The following is a 22603-nucleotide window of genomic DNA, read 5'->3' on the forward strand; positions in this document are numbered from 1 at the left end:
TTTCTTTCCAAGGTCCTTAGACTACGATGACCTGGATGGCTGAGAACCCCCACAGACATAAACGATATTCGCTCCTCCAGGAGAAAGCTAAGTACCCCAAAGAGAGAGTGGCTCTTTCTGCTGCCACACAGAGGTCTCTGGACAGGAAAAAGAAGTAAGACAAGAAATGGAAACACATGTTTTGCATTAATGCTGTTGAGATCCAGTGATCAGTGGTGTATTTGGACTTCTTTAGGGTTGGTGAATCTCCAGCACAGACTAAAAAGATGCAGCAGAAGCCAAAATGCCCCACTACCAACAGGTGTGAAACACAGCTGTGGGATGTTATTACTTTTTGGTTCATTTTGTGTTTCCCTTTATGCAATTTCCAGATTATATTCTCCAGAGGCTATTTACATACATTCAGCATTCCTTTCCTAGAGTCTTGAAGCCAAGCCAAGGACAAACGGTTTGTGCCCCCAGGACAGTTTAACCGTCAGGAGCAAGTCTGTACTGGTCCAGATTGTAAAACAACTTTATAATACAACCATTTCCTGAAGTCATTTTCTAGATAATCCTTCTTTCTAAGCTCATTGCCCACCAAGGTTTAAACAGTTTTCTCTATAATTAATTATAATTCTAACATCATTTGTCACATATTCACATAAAATGTCACATAAAAGTAGCAATTTTCAGGCACAACCTTGTTTCAACGTATAGACAAAGATCTCTGTTTACACTCTGGCATGCTGTTACATTAATGTAGCTTCACACGACCACAGATGCACAGCAGGCATTCAGTGTGGACTTTGTTTCAGAAATGACTGAAGAATAAGAAATTGATGGGACCAAGAAACAATATAAGACATTTATATAAAAAGTATTTCTGTAATATTGTGTGAATTGATGCGTTCACTGCAGCACCACGCTGATTTCATATTTGTGCACTTGTAGCATTCAGTGTTGAGTTTTTTCTCCCACACTGCCATGTGTGTCTTTTAAACGATGTTTGATTTCATTTAAAATGTCAGATTGTTTTTTCTTTTTAGTTTTAGGTCAACTTACGGCATAAGTCTATATACGAGCTTCTTTTCTGTTGTTTGCTTCACCGATGGTTCATGACCCGGTAAACATGTTTAACATGGTATTAAACAAGGATCCTACTTAGATATTTAATTCTGGCCTATGATAAGGTAATAAAGCCACATATGAACAGTGGTCATGTTTATTTTTCAAAAATCTCTAAACATCATTTACTGTATTTACACATCCTTTTTTCTTTTTTTTTTTAAGGAACGACACTAAAATTTGAATTGACTCTGAATAGCAGCACAAATCCAGAGTGAAGAAGGAGGCCAAACAGATTTTTCAGGCATATTTAAAGTAATAAGACTAATTATAATCATTTTTATGTAGCAGGATACAAACATTCTTGAGCAAATCAATCTGTATTATATTCAATAGACTTGCACACATTGCAACATTAAACAGAATAAGTCTCATCAGCCATTACACAATAATCTGAGGTAATATGAAGCTTTATGATCTGTTATCTCAGTAATAGCAATCTGTATCAGGATGCAGTAAACCACATTGATCCACTCACCCCGGATTTTTAGCGTTAATTCACAAAATGTTTATGTGTCACAATAATTTGCATTTCATATTGAATAGAGGTAAACTGACATGTATGATAAATACGTAGTGAATACAAAGTTGGGAAAGGCAAGCTTTTGGCTGTTTACAAATCACTCCATAATTTCCTCCATATACAGATAATACACATACAGTACTGAGTGATATAATCCTACATTACACTGGCTACATTATGTCCACACTGTCACACCAAAAGAAAACGTAAGCCACAGATCTCGCACACATATGAACAAAATTACTCCAAACTCCTTTGAAAAAACTTCATCATCATTCATTTTTCCAAGATTTTCACTGTAGTAAAAACAGCCATGTGCCATGATATACAAGACAGAGAAAGCACCTTAGCTGTGCTGGAACTTTAATATCTTTCATATGAGTTTGGTAAAGGCACCAGCCAACCATTCACATACATGCATTTACACCTAACATCCCTCAAGAAGAAGGCTTTGAGCTGAGTTGTCCTTTCCACTTTCACAAAGATATTCCTTGATGCACTGTCAGGAATCATCCTGCTGTCCTCTGCATCACGTTTGATATAAAACAGCTGGACCACAATGACTGAAATAGCCGAGCACACACAGTTGGATGTGCAAACACAGTTCTCTTTAAACCTGACGATGAACTGTATTTCTCCATAGCAGCCATTCTTGAGTTTTATGACACAGTCTCTTGTCTCTTCATGGTTTACAGAGTAAACAGTATTTCTGTTGATGAAGCTGTCAAAGGCTTCCACTGATCTGAATGAAACAGGTCGATTTAAGAGCTCTTCTATTGCTAGTTTTATGGATCGTGTGATATCCAGATGCTGTGAATTTCCAAGCAGATTGTAACAATCAGTGGTTTCATTTACTGGTGAAATTCTGGCTAACGGAGAATTTCCGTTAGAAACAAGGGAGCGAAGGTGACTCGGCAGGCGCTGCCAACGGAGAAACTTGTCTTGAATTTTTTGAGGATTGTAGTTTATGTTGCTAAGCAGTGCCCTTAAATTTGCACTGTTCCTCTCAAAACTGAATGCTGATGTTGCCCAGAGAGGCCCCCAGTTACGCACACAGTCAGCTAAGTGGATCAACTGATGGCAGTTGAATGAAACGTTTTCTTCACCATAGAGTTCTTCCATGTTTCTAACAAAGAGTACCAAGTTCTCATGGGCCAGCTGAAGGTCATTTTGGGAGACTGATTCTTGTAGCAGAATGTGAATGCTGATCGACAAACAAAAAAAATGTTGGAGAAATGAAGGCTGAAGGATGCCTGGTAGGACACTAACAGCATAAAATAAAAGGAAAGCTCGCCACTCAGATGCTTTCCAAGTGTCCCGACCCTTCAGTGACTGTAGAGATCTGCTCATTTCTGATGGAGGCTTTAACATTCGGAGATAAGAGTCCATCTGTGAAATCTGTTGACCTACATACCAGTCTTTCTTGGAGTTCTCTGAGTTCAGCCACAATCCAATAAGTTGCTTAGTCACACCAACTAAAACTGAGTGCATATATTCTGGTACAAATCCAAACACAATGTCAAACAAAGGAAGTCTGGAAAGTAAGGACATTCCTTTTACACCATACTCTGAGGTGTTTTCAACAAACATATTTTTTGATCTTGATGCTTGTTTAGTTTCATCATATCGATATGACCTCACAGAGCCAGAGCCTTTTGGTACCACTGTGCCAGGGTGTAAACACCAGTCACAACCATATTCTCCATTGAATTGTTTGCAATTCCGGAGAAGTGGCCTCGCCACAGCGTCAGAGGAGCAAACCAAGCAGAAGACTTTTGATGAATGAAGAGTGCCTCTGCTGTCTCTCCACTGAAATGGATTTTGGGCTAAATCACAACATTCATCCACAAATGGTTTCAGAAATGTGTTCATATGAGGTTTTCCTTGGCCAAACCAAAATCCAGCAACTATCATATTTTCCTGTCTTTGTGTGTAAGGAAGTTCATTAATAACAAACTGAAGGGGCCAAATTGAGTATCTGGTGGTGCTAAAAATTGGTACTTCATCAAAATTCCATGTCAGTGTGAGATCATCTGCAGCTAGTTTACCCTCTCTGAGGAGATTCTGGTACATCATCCCATCCATCACATCTTTGATGTTATCATGCTCATCTTTAACTGTTTTAGGTAACAACTCAGTGCTGTGGTTCTCAAGGATACCTTTCAGAAGGTCTTTCAGGGATGAGTACAGAAAGAAGTTTCCATTTTGAATGCTGCTTGCTTTGTTGAACACAGAGGCACAGTGAGAACAACAAGAATCAGGATCGTTTCCCATGAAGTTTTTACACTCTTGACAGTAAAACATTGTAAATGTGGTTGGACTTTGTCCTTGTGTCACTGTTGCCCAGGAGCAAATTGGTTCATTACTCTGAAAAGACAAACAAACATGTGTTTTATATACACAAATAATATTGGGATAACAACATGACTTGAGGAGAAACATCAATATTCCTTCTTACTGTGTCACTGCCTCTGTCAACTGCTGAAGCAGACTCCAACTGAAATGGAAAAATGTTGTGGTCCTGCATCTAAAACAAGGCCAAAACATCAGCCAGGCCTACCGATACTCTTAATATTTCATATTCACGTGATGAAGGTGCATTTCAGATATTTATATTAAACTAATTTGAAGCAGTTTGAATTTGTTAGCTTCATTATTTATTGCTCCTCTTATTGCAGCATTATGGAGACAAAATGTTTGTCTTCAGATAAACTCATTGTAAATCACTGGATCTTCAACCAGTTTAAAAATATTGTTTCTGACTTCATTTCTTACCGTGTCTTTGCCATCTGTTGTGTCAGACGCTGAAGAAGATTCCAAATGTTGAGGAAAAATGTTTGGCTCCTGCGTGAAAACAAATACCAAATAATTATCCAGACAAGGCACAGGCCTTCATGTTGTTTACTCACAGTTTGTGAAAAACAGTTGAGCTGTGTTGGAGAATTCTGCAGAGGACTTAGGTAAACAGCTAACCTGGTTCACTTTGCTCATATTGACACCTGTTTTACTCTAAAGATATGAGTCCTTGAATCAATCAAAATGTATTTTTATTAGTGCTGTCAGCATTAATCTCTTTAAAATGACGTTAAAGCCATAATGTCATTTTAACAATATGGCACAAGCTTGTTATTGTTTAGTGGCGTCCAGCTCCACGCATGGGGAGCTCCGCGGTAACCAGCTAACGTAGATTTGCTGCGTTAATGCGGCTATGGTGTCAGGACGTCAAGTCTGACATCCTGTCAAGTTCAGGGTTCATTTTAAGATTATAATCATGACCTATAGGGCCCTGCACGGTGTAGCTCCAACTTACATCAGTGATCTCCTTCTGCCTTATCGCCCCAGCAGGTCCCTGAGGTCTTGTGACCAGCGCTTGCTGGTTTTCCAGCATACAAGGTTAAAAACAAACAGTGACAGAGCGTTTGTATCAATGGCTCCCAGACTCTGGAACTCGCTCCCTTTGAGTTCGAGATCTGTGGACTCAGTCATTTCATTTAAAAAGCAGTTAAAAATGTATCTGTTTAAACTTGCTTTTGGTTGCTTTTGTTTGTTTGAGGTTGTATGTCCATTTCTGCTTGTGTGAAGCACTTTGTGATTTTATCTTGAAAGGTACTATTTAAATAAAATTTTACTTACTTACTTTACTTAAGGAGATTAACGCTGACAACATTAATTTTTATATAATAACATGATGACATAACAAAAATGATCAAAGATTAATAACTCAGTAATGAACCATGTTCAGGCACAATGAGATCATACCATTTCTGGATTGTTCTCTTGCTCTGCGCTTGTTTCCATCATGTCAGCAGAATCATCATTTGTTCTATTCAAGTCCTGCAGTGGTGAGGGATAAATTTAAGATGTATTTCGTATAATAAAAGAAGTGTGATCAATTTTGTTATATTGATACCTACCAGTGTGAAATGCATTACATGCACAGTAAATGTTACATTAAATACATTATCTTGTACTCGAGTATTGCGAGGTTATTTTTCTGAATGTCACAGCGCTCACACACAACCTCCACTCTGATGCATTGCATACACTATTAATCTACTGATCTTCACCGCCATTTTTTTTTTTTTATAAAAAAAACCCTCAGTATATTTAAACTTTTATGGCTTTATGTTCCAGGATTTTTTTGTAACATTTAATAAAACATTACCTGTAAGTATTCTCTGAGTCTCCTTTTAAACTTTACTCTTGGTCCAATTTTTGGAATCAAAGTATTGATTCTGCCTGACTCGAGACTTAGGAAAGCTTCTTTGTCAATACCCTCCTCTGCAACAAAACAAAGTATTCCAATTGAAATTAGACAAACAAATATCAATATGGCATTACAGTACAGCAGTAATTTATGAAGGACCAAACCAAACTATAATAAAATACCTTCAAATCTGTGAATCAGCTCACTGAGATGCCATTCAGTTAATTTTTCCTGGACAAAATGACATATCTCCATCTACAGAATCAAAACAAACACATCACACATTAATGAAACAATAGACCTGCTGATATAGAATAAAAAATAGCTGCCTTACCTGTAAGTAATCTTTGAGTCTCTTTCTAAACTTTACTCTTGGTCCAATTTTAGGAAACAGTAAATTAATTCGGATTGAATCTCCAAGGTTTAGAAACGTCTCCTTGTCAATGCCTTCATCTGAAATAATGCCAACAACAAAATAAAATATTCAAAAGTCAGATGAAGCTAACACTGCAAAACATTAATATTCATCAACTTTGAATATGAAAGACTTTTTTTATTGTAAGTCATAAATCACAGGAATATCCAGACCGACTTCTGAATCAGTAAATTTCGATGCTGTTCTAGTGCCATTACAGATACAACAATTTCCATTAAAGAATAATAATAAACTCATACCTTTAAATCTCTGCATGAACTCACTGAATCCCCATTCAGTTAGTTTGTCCTGGACAAATCCAGATGTCTCCATGGAATTTGCTGTGGGGACAATCAGCAATAACTGATTTATTCACATTTAAAGTATTATTCACTAAATAAGATCATTTACTTTCCTTTGTGGTTCTGAAGTGTCAGAGGTTTACGTTTCTATTTATCTCAATAACCCTTTTCATGTGACAACAGGAGGTAAATGTTTTTGTCTTTTAGCTGAATTGAACTCCTGCAACTTTTGCGACTTCATGTCACTCTGTAGAGTTCATCTAAATATCTAAAGTTTCCAGTTTAGTGAAATGTGTTTACACTGATACAAAGTTTCAGTTTTAATTTTCATTTGATTTCTTCTGTCATAGTGGAATAATATGATTTTTACAGAGCCAAAGTTTTTTAAGGGGCAAAAAATGTGAAATTAGCAGGAAACTGTTGTTGCAAACATACTGACATTTTCACAAAAACATATTCTAAAAGATCTCATTAGATCTTATTAATTTCAGCGTTGATAGTTTACATACACATAATGTGCTACAGGCACCATTTCAAAACGTTTTAGTCTCCAGATGTCATTTACATAAAACGTATTTGTGATATCTTGTTTAATCTCTCCACTCACCTTTGCTGTCATCAACATGTTGACAAAAGCATGCATTTTTGTCATTGGCACTAAAACTATAGAGACTAAAGACCTGAGACTTTACCATCAGCATACTTTTTTCTTCATACAAGGAAGCAAAAGCAACTGAACTACTCTAACCTTCATTTCTTACTTAATAGTCAACAGGAATAATAAAAAAAAAACAATAGGAAGGACATTGTCAAGACTGACAGGCAGGAGTAGTGTTGGCCGTATGACACTGATGCTCCCACACAAGCTACAAACTCAAAGTTACATTTTCCTTGAACCACTATTTCAAAGGTTGCTTCGGTGTGGAAAATCACATGTCCCATGTACATGATCACTCCCCACCCTAGTTACTGAAACATGCGCTACCATCCCAACACATCCTGTTTCCCCTAGGACACCTTCATCTACCTGCTACATTACATAAGTTTACAGAATCAACTGACCAATCACAAGCCACCCCTTCTGAGCCTCTATCTCTCCAACGCCAGATCTCTCGTGCAAAAAACGGATGACCTGGAATTACAACTAGTGGGAAATCGCTATGTTCGTGACTGCTGTGCCTTGATCATCACTGAAACCTGGCTTCACCCGGGAATACCCGATGCTAGCGTGCAGCTAGCAGGCCGCACTCTGCTCCGCTGGGACAGGACAAAGGACTCCGGTAAGAGCAGGGTGGGAGGGCTCTGTATTTACGTGCATGAAAGCTGGTGCAACAACGGGACAATTATAAACAGTCACTGCTCCCCGAACCTCGAGTACATGTTGGTAAGATGCCGGCCTTTCTTTCTACCGAGAGAGCTAACAGTAGTGATCATCACGGCTGTGTACATTCCACCCGATGCCAATGTAATCACGGCACTCTCTATCCTGCTGAACACCATTAACAAATAGCAGCGGGCCCACCCGGACGGTGTTCACATTATCGCAGGTGATTTTAATAAGGCCAATATAAAGACTGTACTCCCAAGGTTCTATCAGCATGTCAAATGTCCCACCAGAGGACACTATTTATTACATATTACTTATGTCTTGTATATTGTATATTTTATATATATATGTTTTTCCCTTTGTTAATACTGTCCATATGTACATAGCGCTGCAGAATTGTACCCCCCCAGCATGTTTACACTGAGCAGGAGATGCTCTGTATCTCATTGTACAACTGTATAGTGACAGTGTCTCATTCTGAGTGGAAGGTTTTTCCCTCTTTAAGTTGAGTTACCACTGCCAGTCTCCTTACGATCCTAACTGAACCCAACAAGAGGAGATTCTGAAATATTGTTTTTTTCCTTGACCTTGGATGACAGATTACTGTGGATTTGACTGATTTTGACTACTCAGTTAAAAATGGTGACACAAAGCAGGAATAAGTGTGAGGATTTCATATATGTGTGTACCTGACTGTGATCCTGCTGCACAGTTGTCTTGTCGTTTAGGAGATGGTTGACATTCGTCGAACTCAAGTTCTGACTTTCTTTTTCCTTTTTGGATTTAAACAAAATAATACAATTTAAAAAGAAAATCTGAATATTGAAACTTCTGATTATGGTGTATTTTAGATGTTGCAAAAATAATACTGTGAAAATAAATAAATAAATTAGATGTATTAAAATGAGAGTGAGATACATTTTTCTCACCTTTTTCACTTATGGATGGCAAATCCTGTGGAAGCATATAAATATTCAACTTTCACATGAAGTTAAATTATTATAAATTGTACATGTATGCATAATTGAATTTATAGAAGAAATCATTGCTCCTGTACAGAAACAATTTGTTCTTTAACAAACTGTCAAAAACTTTCACATGCACTTTTTAAAATGTACACACTTATATGTACATATATTCTCAGCTAGCACAGTGATTAAAAAAAAAAGGAAAACTTTTGCATTCTTGCCTCTCAGTAAACATGATCCCATGAGTCAATGTTTCTGCCTAATTCAGCACCAGTGACACAGACCTAGAGACCAGTTGGTGACCACCCCATCCCTGGCAACCACCAGCTGTTAGGGTAAAATGTGTATTCCAACATCAGGCAACTACATCAGTTGTTTAGTGGTTTTTAATAATTATGGTGGATGGTGGATCAAACTGCTAAATCAGAATGAATTTTCATGACCTGTAAGTGTTTGGGGGATTTTCTTTTCTTTGGATTATTAATTAAAACCAAGGACAGAAAACATATAATGAGAAGTCTGTATCACATCTACTTGTAGTTTAAATATAGTAACTGCACAGTATCCCTTTTACAGTTAACACAAAGGGGTTATGATATATTCGGGATATTTGTTTCAATCACAATAAATGTTATTATGACACTTGAAAGCAGCAGCACTTAGATAGACGGCCAGGTTGCCTCTTTGATGATTCTAGGAGTAACAAAGAAACAGAAACCAGTATCCCAAAAAGTTAATTCTGTTCATCTGGACTGTTTTCAGTGGGAGAAACGTTTCATCGCTCATCCAAGTGACTTCTTCAGTCTCAGCTAACTGCAGGTTTCCCCAACCTTATAAACATTTGCACTTTATATAGTTGGGAAAACTTGGGATTTACTTACCTGGATGATTGAGCATGTATCAAGACAGAAACTAATATCAATCTCATTATGCTCCTATTTATCAATATCAAAACAAACTTTGGCATCTATATTTTGGTTTGATCCGCCCACCACCAGGGCCATGCAGATCTGTTTAAAGGGGCGGGTGCTCAAAGTTAAAAACAGGCACATAGAACCAGGCTGAACAACAACACACATTCTTTAAGAATCTAATACAGAATCGCATCATACTATATCACTGTTTTACCTGATGGGGTACAATGTTGCTGTTGAGGAGTTTCTGCTGATCCTGCTCCTGATAGTGCAGGAGGAACGGGCTGTGTTGAGCTGCGACTGGAGACTGTAAAAAGTCCATAGGAGAGATGGTAGCTGATTAAACAAATGCTATGAGATAATAATAAAAAGATTGGTGAAAGTGCCATGTCAGCAACCATAAGGCAACAAAACTGTGAGAAACAAACTAGGCTCTGCCTATGAATCACTCTTTGCCTCTCTTCTTCCTCCCATCTCCTCATCTCATTTATCACTCTCCACTTGCTGTCCATCTGAGGCACAATTTACTATTGCAATAAACTATTATTTAATTATCCACACTTAAAAACTCATCCATCTATTCTATAATAAAACAATAAGAGAAAAATGTTATAGAACCAAAACATTGCAGGTGTGTTTATCATTGTTTTATGCTGGAATACCTCTGCAATGCAACAACTGGTACATGTGTTCTTGTGACCTGTGCTGTTTTTTTTTTATTCCAGCCAGAGAGGGATCCACTGCATTTAGCCTCAAAAAGCTCCCTTTGTCACTGTTTCCTTACAGGGCATGTCTGGACAATGTCATATCATGAGTAAAAATGATAAAAAAAAATCTATATACATAAAATATGCACACATACATACAGGTACACAGGCACATACAGTGATATTTTATACCGTCTCCAGAATACTGCATATATCCTACTATGGCCACATGTTTGCATCATGGTCCTGATCAAGAATCCTTATTGTTTATTCCTAGCGCTCTAATAATAAAGTAATTAAAATAAAATAAAAAAAGTAATAAATATATAATAAAGTATTTATGATGATTCAGTTTGTTTGACTATCTACTCTGTGCAGGCAGAAAGCCTATTAAATGCTTAAACTGTAGAGATACAATAATGTTGCTGCTGTAAAATCAGCATTTTGTCATATTTGAAATATAAATCTAATATATTGCGTTTAATATCTTTTCTTTAAAACAGTGTTTTTCCATAATACTGTAATTATAATGAACCATAATTATGTGGACATGTATATTAGATAGTTTTTAGTGAAATATAAGCCCTCCAGAAAGGCAGGAAAACGCCCTGTAACTTACTTTAATACAAAACACGTTCCCTAAAACGGTGGACAGAGCTACAGACCCATGACAGCGTTACCCAGTTAGCTGGTGGCTAAAACCAGCACTGCTTGTGCAGTTAATAAAAGGACAGGTAATGTTTGTCCCGCTGTTACACACACAGCACGCTCATTTGTTTCAATTCGTCAGTTGTCACAAGACAGTTTACCAACGTGTATAAAATAAGCTAATACTGCTGTGTACTGTAGACTAAAGAGTACGCTGTACACCTACTTACTGGCTTTTGTTGCATCAGTCTCCTACAGCTCTGCACCGCTCAGACGGCAAAAAATGCTCGTGCTCTTTGCGAGTTCGTTCCCGGTTCGTAACCAGCGCGCTCTGCCATCAAGGGCGATCATTGGTTAATGGTAGTCATGTGACTGATGGAAACCACATCCTGTTACTTAGCAAAACTATGATTAATAGTTAAATATTATTGTTGAGGGGAACAGACAGGACTCCACACGCACACAAAAATAAACAAAAAACAGTAATAAAAATAAAAAATAAATAAAAATTATACTCAAGAAAAGGGCACTTGGGGAATCCATCAGGAAAGGGGCAGGTGCTCAAGCCCCCCCCCCTCGCACGTGCCTGCCCACCACTAATACACACATCTAACCTTCACCAACTCCTCCAACAATGAGTAGTCTGCGTGCAACCCCAATTCCCTATCGTACAATCAGTGGCGTGTCCAGCGGGGTGGCCTGGGGGGGCACAGCCCCCCCCCCAACCAGACTGGCCACCCCAGGTGCCACCCCAAAGGCAAAACAATAAAATTCAATCAAATATCAAATGTCCGATTATGTTTTCACGGTGAAGCTCAGATATCCGAGTGTAAGTGAATGCAGCATCGGCTTCTGTGCTATGCCTGTTAGCAAAGGTAGGAGAGCCAAGCACGAAAGACGGCACTGCAGGAAACAATTTTTCGGTGAAAGAAAATGAGGACAGAATAAATGTCCCGGTAAGTAATATTAAGTTTGTTGGGTTTAGTAAACTTCGGTGAAATTAGAATACCAAGGAAAAAATAACACTTAAAGAATTATTGCAGCTGTGGAATATTTCAGACAGTAGGCTACTGAGGGCAGCTAACATAAGAGTTATGAGTTATAAGATATAATCTAAGTCGTAACATTGCTGTATGGAGCTGCAGATTTGGTTGCAGGTTAACATAGCTGGACTGGCCATCGGGCATACCGGGCATATGCCCGGTGACTTATTTTTTATTTTTTATTTTTGTAATGGCATGAACAATGAGAGGTGGTGGATTGGCCAGATGCAGGTCGATGTGTAAAAATAACTCAGTTGTTTGGTGGTGGCTGTGGCGGAGCTTCCACAGAGGCCAGCAGGTGGATGAGGGAAGGGGAGGCAGGAGGAGAGCCCCGAGGCAGCCGCTGGTCTGAGTGTCAGGTGAACTGAACTTCAGGTAAGAAGTTATGACCTGTGTTCCAGATCAACTGGCGTTTAGATCAACTGGCGTTGGTCGAACAGATGTGTGGCAGTCTTGCGTTTCAGGAGCTCCTACCGACAAACCAGCAAAAAAAACGCCAAATGTGTCATCTGTGACACTTGTGAGGTTGTCTCAAACACACTCCGTCAGTCTTGATGCTGTTGAACAACAAAATGTTTAAAAATGTGGCGAGTTTACCTGGTGATATCCTCATGCGCGACGCGATCGCGAAAACAGCAAACAAGTAACACCACGCCGTTGTTGTTCACAGGACAGCAAGAGTAAACGATCGGGAGACTCTTGTCGTCGTTATCGTTCCACTCGCACGGTTTATTTCACCGAATTCAGCGTTTTTGCTCCACAACTAAAGCGAGCAGTTTGCTCTGTGCACCAACATGGAGTCGAGTCAACCAGCGCCACCTCTGGCCAAGTGCCACAGCCTACAGCCAGATCAACTGGTGACACATCTGCAGCACGTTTGAATTCGTGTCATGCACATTTGTACCTTTCAATTGTGTGTTTGTGCGTCATGCAAATAAACCTTTGAAATGAATGAAATGATATCATGTATTTATTATCAGCCTACATTTGTACAAAATGCCAAATGACATACACATAAGAATCACCATCCTGATATCAATACTTTTGCCCATACGAAAAATGTCGTGAACACACTAATATTTCACCAGTGTTGTAACATCACATGTCGTTAGCATAGTCTGCCTGTGTCTTCCCTCTGCAAACAAACATGTTAGAGTTGGTTGTGATATACAGTCTGTATAAGTGTGGTCAATCTAATAAACATTTATAAGGAGATGGCAGTTACTGTGAATGTACAGCAGGTGATTAGTAATAAACAGTCAGACAATGACCCTGACAATCTCATTCAATCTTGCAGATTGCACCTTCTGTGGAAAGTGGTACCACACAGTGTGTGTGGACTTCCCCTGTGCAGAAGGCGACTACAAATGTTGTGGGTGCTAAATAAACAGAAAAAATTGATCCCTGTTGTCTTTGCTTACTGATTGTTTTCAGTGTTGACAATCCACATTGCTGGCATTGCCTCTTTCAACATGTTTGTGGGTAGATTTGGATGTACCAGGGGTAAGTGCAGCCACTCAGCCTCTACTCATTGTGATCATAGCAGCAGGTGCAGATGTGTCACAAGTTAATCTAGTAGTGGGCTATGGTCATGTGTTAGTGGTGGGAACAGTCATATCCACTCACTCTCACTGGCTGTTTATTACTAATCACTGTGTAACTGCTGTGAATTCACAGTAACTGCCGTCTCCTTACAAATGTTCATTAGATTAACCACACTTATACAGACTGTATATAACTCCAGCCATGTTGATGAATTGCCTATATTGGCTGGAAATATTCATTTTCAGGGAAGACACAGACAGACTATGCTTACAGGATGTGATGTGACAACACTAATGAAATATTGATGTGTCATATTTGTCCAAGGCGTATTTCATTGTTATGGAAAAAAAGAATATTAAAATCATGATGACCAATTGGAGTGGTGATTTCTATGACTTTGTGTATATAATTTGGAATTTTGTACAAATGTAGGCTGATAATAAATACATGATATCATTTCATTCTTTCCAAAGGTTTATTTGCATGACGCACAAACAGACACAATTGAAAGGTACAAATGTGCATGACACGAATTCAAACGTGGTGCAGATGTGTGTCACAGGTTGATCTGGCTGTAGGCTGTGGCACTTGGCCAGAGGTGGCGCTGGTTGACTCGAGTCCATGTTAGTGCACAAAGTAAACTGCACGCTGTAGTTGTGAAGCAAAAACGCTGAATTCGGAGAAATAAACCGTGCGAGGGGAACGATAACGACGACAAGAGTCTCCCGATCGTTTACTCTTGCTGTCCCGTGAACAACAACGGCGTGGTGTTACTTGTTTGCTGTTTTCGCGATCGCGTCGCGCACGAGGATATCACCAGGTAAACTCGCCACATTTTTAAACATTTTGTTGTTCAACAGCATCAAGACTGACGGAGTGTGTTTGAGATAACCTCACAAGTGTCACAGATGACACATTTGGCGTTTTTTTTGCTGGTTTGTCGGTAGCAGCTACTGAAACGCAAGACTGCCACACATCTGTTCGACCAACGCCAGTTGATCTAAACGCCAGTTGATCTGGCACACCTGCAGTCTATCTGGGTCAGATATAAACCAAGTTTAGGTGGAGTTTATTTTCGTTGTGCTGACTTTTTACCCTCAGTTGCAATAACTTGTACTACGTTCTAGCCAGCTTGACGGAGTTTTTATACAGCTGGGTGGGTGCTATGATGTTACTGATAGTGAACTTTATTTTATTCATAAGATTAGTTAGTAGAGTTGCCAACGGCTCCTTAAAGCTTTAAAGCTTCCTTTAGCTAGAATGGAAAAAGACACAAAGCTGGATTTATTCTGTCGTTACGCTGCACAGCTGCCTCTTCTTCTCTCGTTCTCTCCCCTCCCTCTCCTGTTGCTACTTCAATCATGAAACTGATCAATGATCAGCTGATCGGCTTTTCTCTCTTGTTTGTTTATTGCCCACTTTGCGCCAGAAAGAGGAAACCAGCAGATGTCGTGCTAAACAACAGCAGCACGTTTGATCAGCTGTTGTTAGAATTTATTTAATATTAATTTCTAGTATCAGCTGATGTTGGCTGGAGCAACAGCTGCAAAGCTGCTGGTCATGATGTCGGTTTGGATATGTGGTGAGAGGGAAACATGAAGATGAAACCAGGAGATGTCCTTACTGAATCATCAGAGCTGTGATGGAGAAACAGGTTTACCTTTTAGGTGACATGAATGAGTTGAAGGGAAGTTATGAACTGTTTCTGAGAGACAAATAACCCCAGGATCCTTTTTTAGGTAGCTGACAGCTGGTAACTGTGCAGGGGCGGATCTAGCAAAGTGTTGCCAGGGGGGCATGTAGGGCATTAACAGGGAAAGGGGGGCACAAAGAAATACTTTTCTTTCTTATTCTCATTTAAAATATCTAGCTTTTATTAAATAATTATCTAAATTTTACAACCAAAGTTTTAATCTGACGTAAAATGTATAGAAATCATACATATATCAACAAGACAGTGTACATATGGAAAAGATATATATAAATCTTATAAAGTTTGTATCTGTCTTGTGTGAAACTTGTATGAAAAGCATACAAGAGTAAAAACAGATATAAGATCCCTTGAAAGATTATATAATGAATCTTGTATGTTTTGGATACTAAAACAATATATGAAAGTAATGAGAAAGTGGCCACTTTCATGAGTAAATCATGTAAGTTTTTACTATTTCTTTTCCATATGGGACTGTCACAACAGCATTTGTTTTCATTCAAAGTCTTTATGGCTTTAATACCTGGTGGGCCGGTCTCTAGTCAAAATGCCCAATTTTCTGTCCCAGTCCAGCCCTGCAGGTTAATACTGGCAGTGTCACCATGCCAGCTGATTGTATTTTATCATCAGCCAGTGTTGCTCTTTATCAATATTACCAAAGTTTACGATAAGGCAGCAGAGAAAGTATTTACTTGCTTTCAGGTTTTATTCAAATGTTAGTCTTTTCAGTTGTTTCTCCACTTTTTTCCTGTTTCAAAATCAAACACCAGTTTGTGAGAAGATTATCTTCTTTTTTTAACAGGCAGATAAAGTTTTACATTGGAATTGGCTAATTTGTCAATTGTTTGTTACAAATGTTCGTATTTTAATATTCAAAAATGTTTTTGCCCAAAACATATGTGCACTACATGTCAGTAAAAATACTATGCAAATATTGCTGTCCTTGAATGCTGAGTAAACACTGACAAAGCACTGATTGTATCTCTTGTACTTTATCAACACAGTATCTAAAAACTTTGCACCGTAGTGGTTAAAATCTCATTGTAATAAGAGTTAAAAGCACATTCGGTTATTAGGTTTATAGGGTTATTGAATTATGGTTAATGGTTGGTAGAATTTTTTTAAACATTATCTGCCAATTACATCTGCCACCCTTCTCCAAATCTGTGCCCCTACCTGGCCCCCCCAACAAAGATTTTCTAGACACGCCACTGCGTACAATCCCTTGGCACCTTACCGGAACGCTTTACATCCCTCCTCGACCAAAGTTGGGTGTAGACATCCCGGTAACACTGTACACCTGCTGCACCTCCATGGCGTCCTCCTGGCATTCCTGTTGAAAATGTCCCAGGTCCCCACACTGCTCACGCACCTGTCCCTGTGTCTGTGCAGCCACCAATGAGCCAGGTACAGCGCCTGTCGCTGCCAGGACCTGGGGATAGAAAGCAGAGAGGAAATGGTTGTTGGAGCGTAGCCAGTGGTCCTCGATGGTCAGTGTCACTGGCACAGGCACGGAAAGTTTGCTCCTTGGGGCCAGTAGGGTACCAAAAAGTGATCATCTGCCAAAAAGGGGTTTCCAGCATTTGCCAAAAAATTTACTGCAGGAATTTAAGCTGTTATAAATTACTTGTTGACTTAAAATCTGTCAAAAAATATCGCTCATGACGAATATCAAGTAACTTAGAGAACATTTCTATCAAATCAGGGTAAAACGTAACTGACAATAACAATGTTTTTTTCAAGAGAGAGCTAGCCAAGAGGGCATCAGAAATAACAAATATAACATCACAGTTCTATAATCAAAAAGAACTGGATTGATGACAATATGGGTACAAATACGCATAAAGTCATAAAGATACTTGGAAGACAGATCATTTCTTTATTTTATATACAACCCCTTCATAAACCCTGTTGACTAAAGTGTATTTACTAACATAAGTAAAGATATTAGACTTAAAAAACCAAAACATCAAAAATCACTCTTTTGCAGATGCTCACCTCCCCTGGCTGCGATCTTCTGGGGTTTTCCGTCCGCGCCGCCAGGTGTTCTTCAGCCAGCCTCACTGCCGCCTCCAGATTGGGTGGCTTGCGACACTTGACCCAGTCCGCCATTTCCCTTGGGAGCCCCTCCACAAACTGCTCCAGAACGACAGCCTCCAGCAGCTGCGCCTCCCCTTGTGTCGGGCCAGGATGCAGCCACCTCCCCGCGTCGTACAGGAGCTGCTGGGCAAAAGCCGAAGGCCCTTCTTGTGGTCCCATGCGGCAACCACGGAAGCGGCGACGATGGTCTTCTGGAGAGAGTTCCAGGTGGAGCGGATTCGCAGCGGCCCCAGACTGAGGCAAAAGGTTTAGTAGCATCTGCGTCTGCCGCTGGTGCAGTACTGCCTGCTGCTGCTGCAAGTCTGCCATGCTGGCCATCATTTGAGCCAGTGCCTGAGCTGGCTGTAGATTCTGTGGGTTTGACATGTCGTAGCGGCAAGCTGGGCACCACTGTATCACTCTGTTACTGATCTCTGTTATGACACACACAAGGAGACAGTTCTGCGTCACGTTTCACTAATAGTTTTTATTTAGTTCACAACTCGAAGCCACTCGTTTCACACCGTGGCAGGCATCAGCTCTTTCTCCCAGCCTCCCCTGCCACTGTCACCTGAACTCGCTCTACCCCTCACCTGATGCTAAACCACAACCTGCCACAAAATGATATGTTGAAATTTAATGTAATTAGCGCACCATAAAAGTTCTAAAACAAAGTCACCTGTATGTATTAACGTAAGTGACACTTTTCAGATGAAAGATAAGAAATAACAAATTAATTTCACTCTGGGTCCAGCCAGGCATGGACTGGGACAAAAAATCCGCCCGGGCATTTTGACTAGAGACCGGCCCACCAGGTTATATAGGAAAAACCACAAAGCCTTTGAATGAAAACAAACACTGTTGTCACAGTGATGTACACTGTCTTGTTGGTATATATGTATCAATCTAATAAACTTAAACCTACACCATCCTCCCTTCCTCCCTATTCTGGTATTCAAAACAGTACTTAACGGAAATATTAAACAACCTAGGGTTGACAAATCCTACCCCCCCCCCCCCCCCAAAAAAAAACAAAAAACAAAAATAGGGAACCACCCCCCACCCTCCGCCTCGTGATGCTTAATTGACATAATCGTCTTTAATTTAATGCACATGTAAAAACAAATGCACAGAAATCAATTATTAACACATTACAATAATTAAATAATAATTTCTTCAACATAATTGTAGACTGCACAGATGATACCTTCAGAAAGGAAAAACTACCATAGCTTAGAGTATATATTAGACTTAATATTTACTAGATACAATAATGGATTTTTATACATTTTACATCAGATGAAAACTTTGTTTGTAAGATTCAGATAATTATTTATTAAAAACCAGACATTTTAAATGAGAATTTCCCTGTTAATGCCCTACCTGGCCCCCTGGCAAAACTTAGCTAGATCCGCCCCTGCACAGTTACCAGCTGTCAGCTACAAAGCATCCTGGTGTTATTTGTCTCTCAGAAACAGTTCATAACTTCCCTTCAACTCATTCATGTCACCTAAAAGGTAAACCTGTTTCTCCATCACCTGTTCAGCTCTGATGATTCAGTAAGGACATTTCCTGGTTTCATCTTCATGTTTCCCTCTCACCACATATCCAAACCGACATCATGACCAGCAGCTTTACAGCTGTTGCTCCAGCCAACATCAGCTGATACTAGAAATTAATATTAAATAAATTCTAACAACAGCTGATCAAGCTTAAACGTGCTGCTATTGTTTAACTCGACATCCGCTGGTTTCCTCTTTCTGGCGCAAAGTGGGCAAGCGCGAGAGACGGGACAGAAAAGACGATCAGCTGATCATTGATCGAGGGTGCATCCAACCTCCTCGGCTGTAATTGGTCCAGCCCAGAGTTTATCATGACACTTTGGCCAATCCATGAACTTTCATTGTTTATACCGTTACAGAACAAAACAAAACAAACAAACAAAAAAACCATCTGCCCATCAAAAAACGAAAAATCACCGCCTACTGGGCAAATGCCCGGTATGCCCAATGGCCAGTCCAGCTATGGTCAGAAACAAAGTAAAACCTGATCTGCCAATCAGGGAATGAGAAAAGCAGGAAGGGCTGACGAGAGTGGCTGGATGTTTGTCAAATGTAGAAACTGTCTTGGTTCATTGTTGTCTGTATGTCAAAGTTCAAATGAGTTAAAGGGGTCAAGTAAAGAAAGAAAAACAAAAAAAACTTTGCAAAAATGAATAATAATAAATTAAATAAAAATAACAAAGAAGAAAAAGTTACATCACTTACAACAGCAACAATGAGTTTGAGGTGCTGTTTCAACTTATTCAGATTATTCTCATGTACTATTTCATCAGAAACACACATTGTTGACAAAGCAGAACAACAGGATCTGACTATCCTTCTTCCTTCTTCTTCTGACAATAAGAGAAGTAAAAAAACAACAACAACAAAATGCAGGGAGGCACACACTGGAACAGGGTGAAAAGAAAAATCTAGCAAAAAGTAAAAGTCCAAAAACAAAACTGAGACTCGGTTTTGCAAAAGGTGTAGTTGACTGTTTGGCAAAAGGCACGTGAAAGCAGATCTCTACATATAACACAACGCTAAACCTAGACAGAGTAAAGTGGGTGTGCAGGGAAAAGCAGAACTCAGAAAACAAAAAAGGGGGTGGGGGAGATGAAGAAGTGGTGTTGATGCATGACTATCCTTCTTCCAGAGCTGTTTAGATAGATAGGCATAGTCAAAAGATGCTTATATTTAATTCTGTGACGATTAAACACATAAAATATGTAATAAAATAGCCTTGTCCAGATAACAGAAAAATAACTGCTATGGAAAGTCACACGTAAAGCAAGGTCAGGAAGCCTGCTGGAGGCAAAAAGTGTCATGTTCTTAATGAAAGAGTACGACAATAAGACTCACTTTCAGTTTCTGATAAAAAGGAAATGAAACTGAACTAAAGATTAAATCCTGCCATCTTTCCATTTACAGGTTTTCATACACAAATCTCCCTAATGCAAAACTTCCCAAAACCTAAATGCATTCACCAAATTGTTTCTGGTTTTCTTTATTACCAGTGTTGGGGAGTAACGGAATACATGTACCGGCGTTACGTATTTTAAATGTTATACCTCTGAAAACAGTCGTTTATTGCAATGAAAGTGAACATAAATATTTCACATTCTGTACTGCTCAATGTCACAGAGTGGAAGGAAAAGATAAATAATAAACCAAAATAATAAAGCGCTAACTATATATATATATCTGAGCACGTTCCCTCACAAAATGGATGATGATAGCCACCTTTCTAGCTCCTGTCGTTTGCTTAACGGCCATTATATAGTACAAAACTGAGGCTTAAAATTACTTTGTCTGTCTACTAAAAAAACTATAATAAAATGCTTCAAGTTTGTTAGGATAAATTGAAATATTTAACCAGACAGTGCTGCTTTACAGATTTGACATTTGTGACCAACTTTAATGCATATAAAATCAGAGACACTGATATTAAATTCAGATTAAAAATTCAAACTGCTCACCTTTTGTTGAAAGTAATGCTGGAAAAGGCTGCTGAGGGAGATGTGAAGTAAGCAGTGGGACACAAACAGGACACATTAATTATTATTATTTAAGTCATCCTTTGCTTTGCTCCTGCTAAATAGCTTTGATAAAATATCCTGCATTCAGAAAGTCTAAAGTAAAGAGCACAGAAAAAGTGGTTGTATGAATGGGCGTGAATGAGGCAAGTTGTCTAAACCCCAATTTAAGATGGGCAGCAACACCTCAACTGAACATAATGTCACTGGACACAGAATAAAAAATATTTCTGACAAAATACTTAAAGACTATTGCACTTTAAGAACGGAAGGAGAGGAGAGTACTTTTTCTCAGACTTAAGCTGAGTTTGATAGAAAAATTCTAACGGTCTTAAGTTCTCCGTTCTAAGACCTCCACCCATTTTGTGGATGAAAAAGTTATTTTAGCCACAGAACATCTGATATGATTTTCTTGGCTGTGCGGACCAATCAGTTTCAGTTTATACTGTTTATTCTTGTGCTCTGTGTACAGCTGGGTTTGCTAGTTCACAGACTTTATAGAGCGCATTAGATCATGACAAGAAGGAATGCAATGTACATTTTATCTCTTACACCCTAAACCTCCCCACCCCCAACTTCCTGGCACAACCCACGGCTCTGGAGAATGTACAAAATGTTTACATTGGACTGCAGAACAATGTTGCAGCACTTTTAGTAAAAGATTTTATGTTTCACAGTTAACATATCACAGCAGTATCAATATCTGTACCCATCAGGGACACATTTCAATACTTCACCTTCAAATCTCTCCAGCCACTTACTTAGGCCCAATTTTTTTGCACAAAATTATCCATATGCAAGAAACTAAAACTAAAAGATAAACTGTAATATTTAATTTTAAAAGTACTGCTTGAAAATGAGGCCTTTGTAATCAACTGCTCCTTAAATGCATTGGCTCTGATTCTATATTCAGATAAACTTTTATTCAATTCAGATTAAAAGTTTAAACTACTTACCTTTGGTTTAAAGTAATGCAGAAAAGACAGTTGACAATAAGAGAAGTAAATAAAAAAAATGCAGGGAGGCACACACTGGAACAGGGTGAAAAGAAAAATCTAGCAAAAAGTAAAAGTCCAAAAACAAAACTGAGACTCGGTTTTGCAAAAGGTGTAGTTGACTGTTTGGCAAAAGGCAAGTGAAAGCAGATCTCTACATATAACACAACGCTAAACCTAGACAGAGTAAAGTGGGTGTGCAGGGAAAAGCAGAGCTGAGAAAACAAAAAAGGGGGTGGGGGAGATGAAGAAGTGGTGTTGATGCATGACTATCCTTCTTCCAGAGCTGTTTAGATAGATAGGCATAGTCAAAAGATGCTTATATTTAACTCTGTGACGATTAAACACATAAAATATGTAATAAAATAGCCTTGTCCAGATAACAGAAAAATAACTGGTATGGAAAGTCACACGTAAAGCAAGGTCAGGAAGCCTGCGGGAGGCAAAAAGTGTCATGTTCTTAATGAAAGAGTACGACAATAAGACTCACTTTCAGTTTCTGATAAAAAGGAAATGAAACTGAACTAAAGATTAA

At 39.0% G+C, this 22603-nt stretch overlaps 1 protein-coding gene across 2 annotated transcripts in view; it reads right to left on the reverse strand.

The window, feature by feature from the left end:
• LOC147332576 (nuclear GTPase SLIP-GC-like) overlaps positions 1-22294 on the reverse strand; it is a 44169-nt gene extending 21875 nt beyond the window's left edge. Inside the window, exons 1-12 of one of the 2 annotated variants that reach the window (XM_086289219.1) lie at positions 11349-11788; positions 9978-10070; positions 8811-8835; positions 8571-8654; positions 6513-6593; positions 6172-6290; positions 6020-6092; positions 5796-5911; positions 5390-5464; positions 4406-4474; positions 4089-4157; positions 1137-3997 (exon numbers count right to left, since the gene is read on the reverse strand). In XM_086289219.1, coding sequence (XP_086145345.1) covers positions 1994-3997; positions 4089-4157; positions 4406-4474; positions 5390-5464; positions 5796-5911; positions 6020-6092; positions 6172-6290; positions 6513-6593; positions 8571-8654; positions 8811-8835; positions 9978-10070; positions 11349-11363 — 2823 coding nt within the window. In that variant the 5' untranslated portion in view covers positions 11364-11788 and the 3' untranslated portion in view covers positions 1137-1993. Of the gene's footprint in view, positions 1-1136; positions 3998-4088; positions 4158-4405; positions 4475-5389; positions 5465-5795; positions 5912-6019; positions 6093-6171; positions 6291-6512; positions 6594-8570; positions 8655-8810; positions 8836-9977; positions 10071-11348; positions 11789-16717; positions 16850-17415; positions 17931-22029 lie in introns of those variants that run through there. The other variant, XM_086289220.1, reaches the window with a different exon arrangement.
• Positions 22295-22603: the final 309 nt, after the last annotated feature.

Source organism: Aulonocara sp. 'chitande type north' Nkhata Bay, linkage group LG4, assembly GCF_057382095.1.
Source record: "Aulonocara sp. 'chitande type north' Nkhata Bay isolate Kocher_YH1m ecotype deep benthic linkage group LG4, A_spYH_male_GT1.1, whole genome shotgun sequence".
Classification (NCBI taxonomy): Eukaryota; Metazoa; Chordata; class Actinopteri; order Cichliformes; family Cichlidae; genus Aulonocara; species Aulonocara sp. 'chitande type north' Nkhata Bay.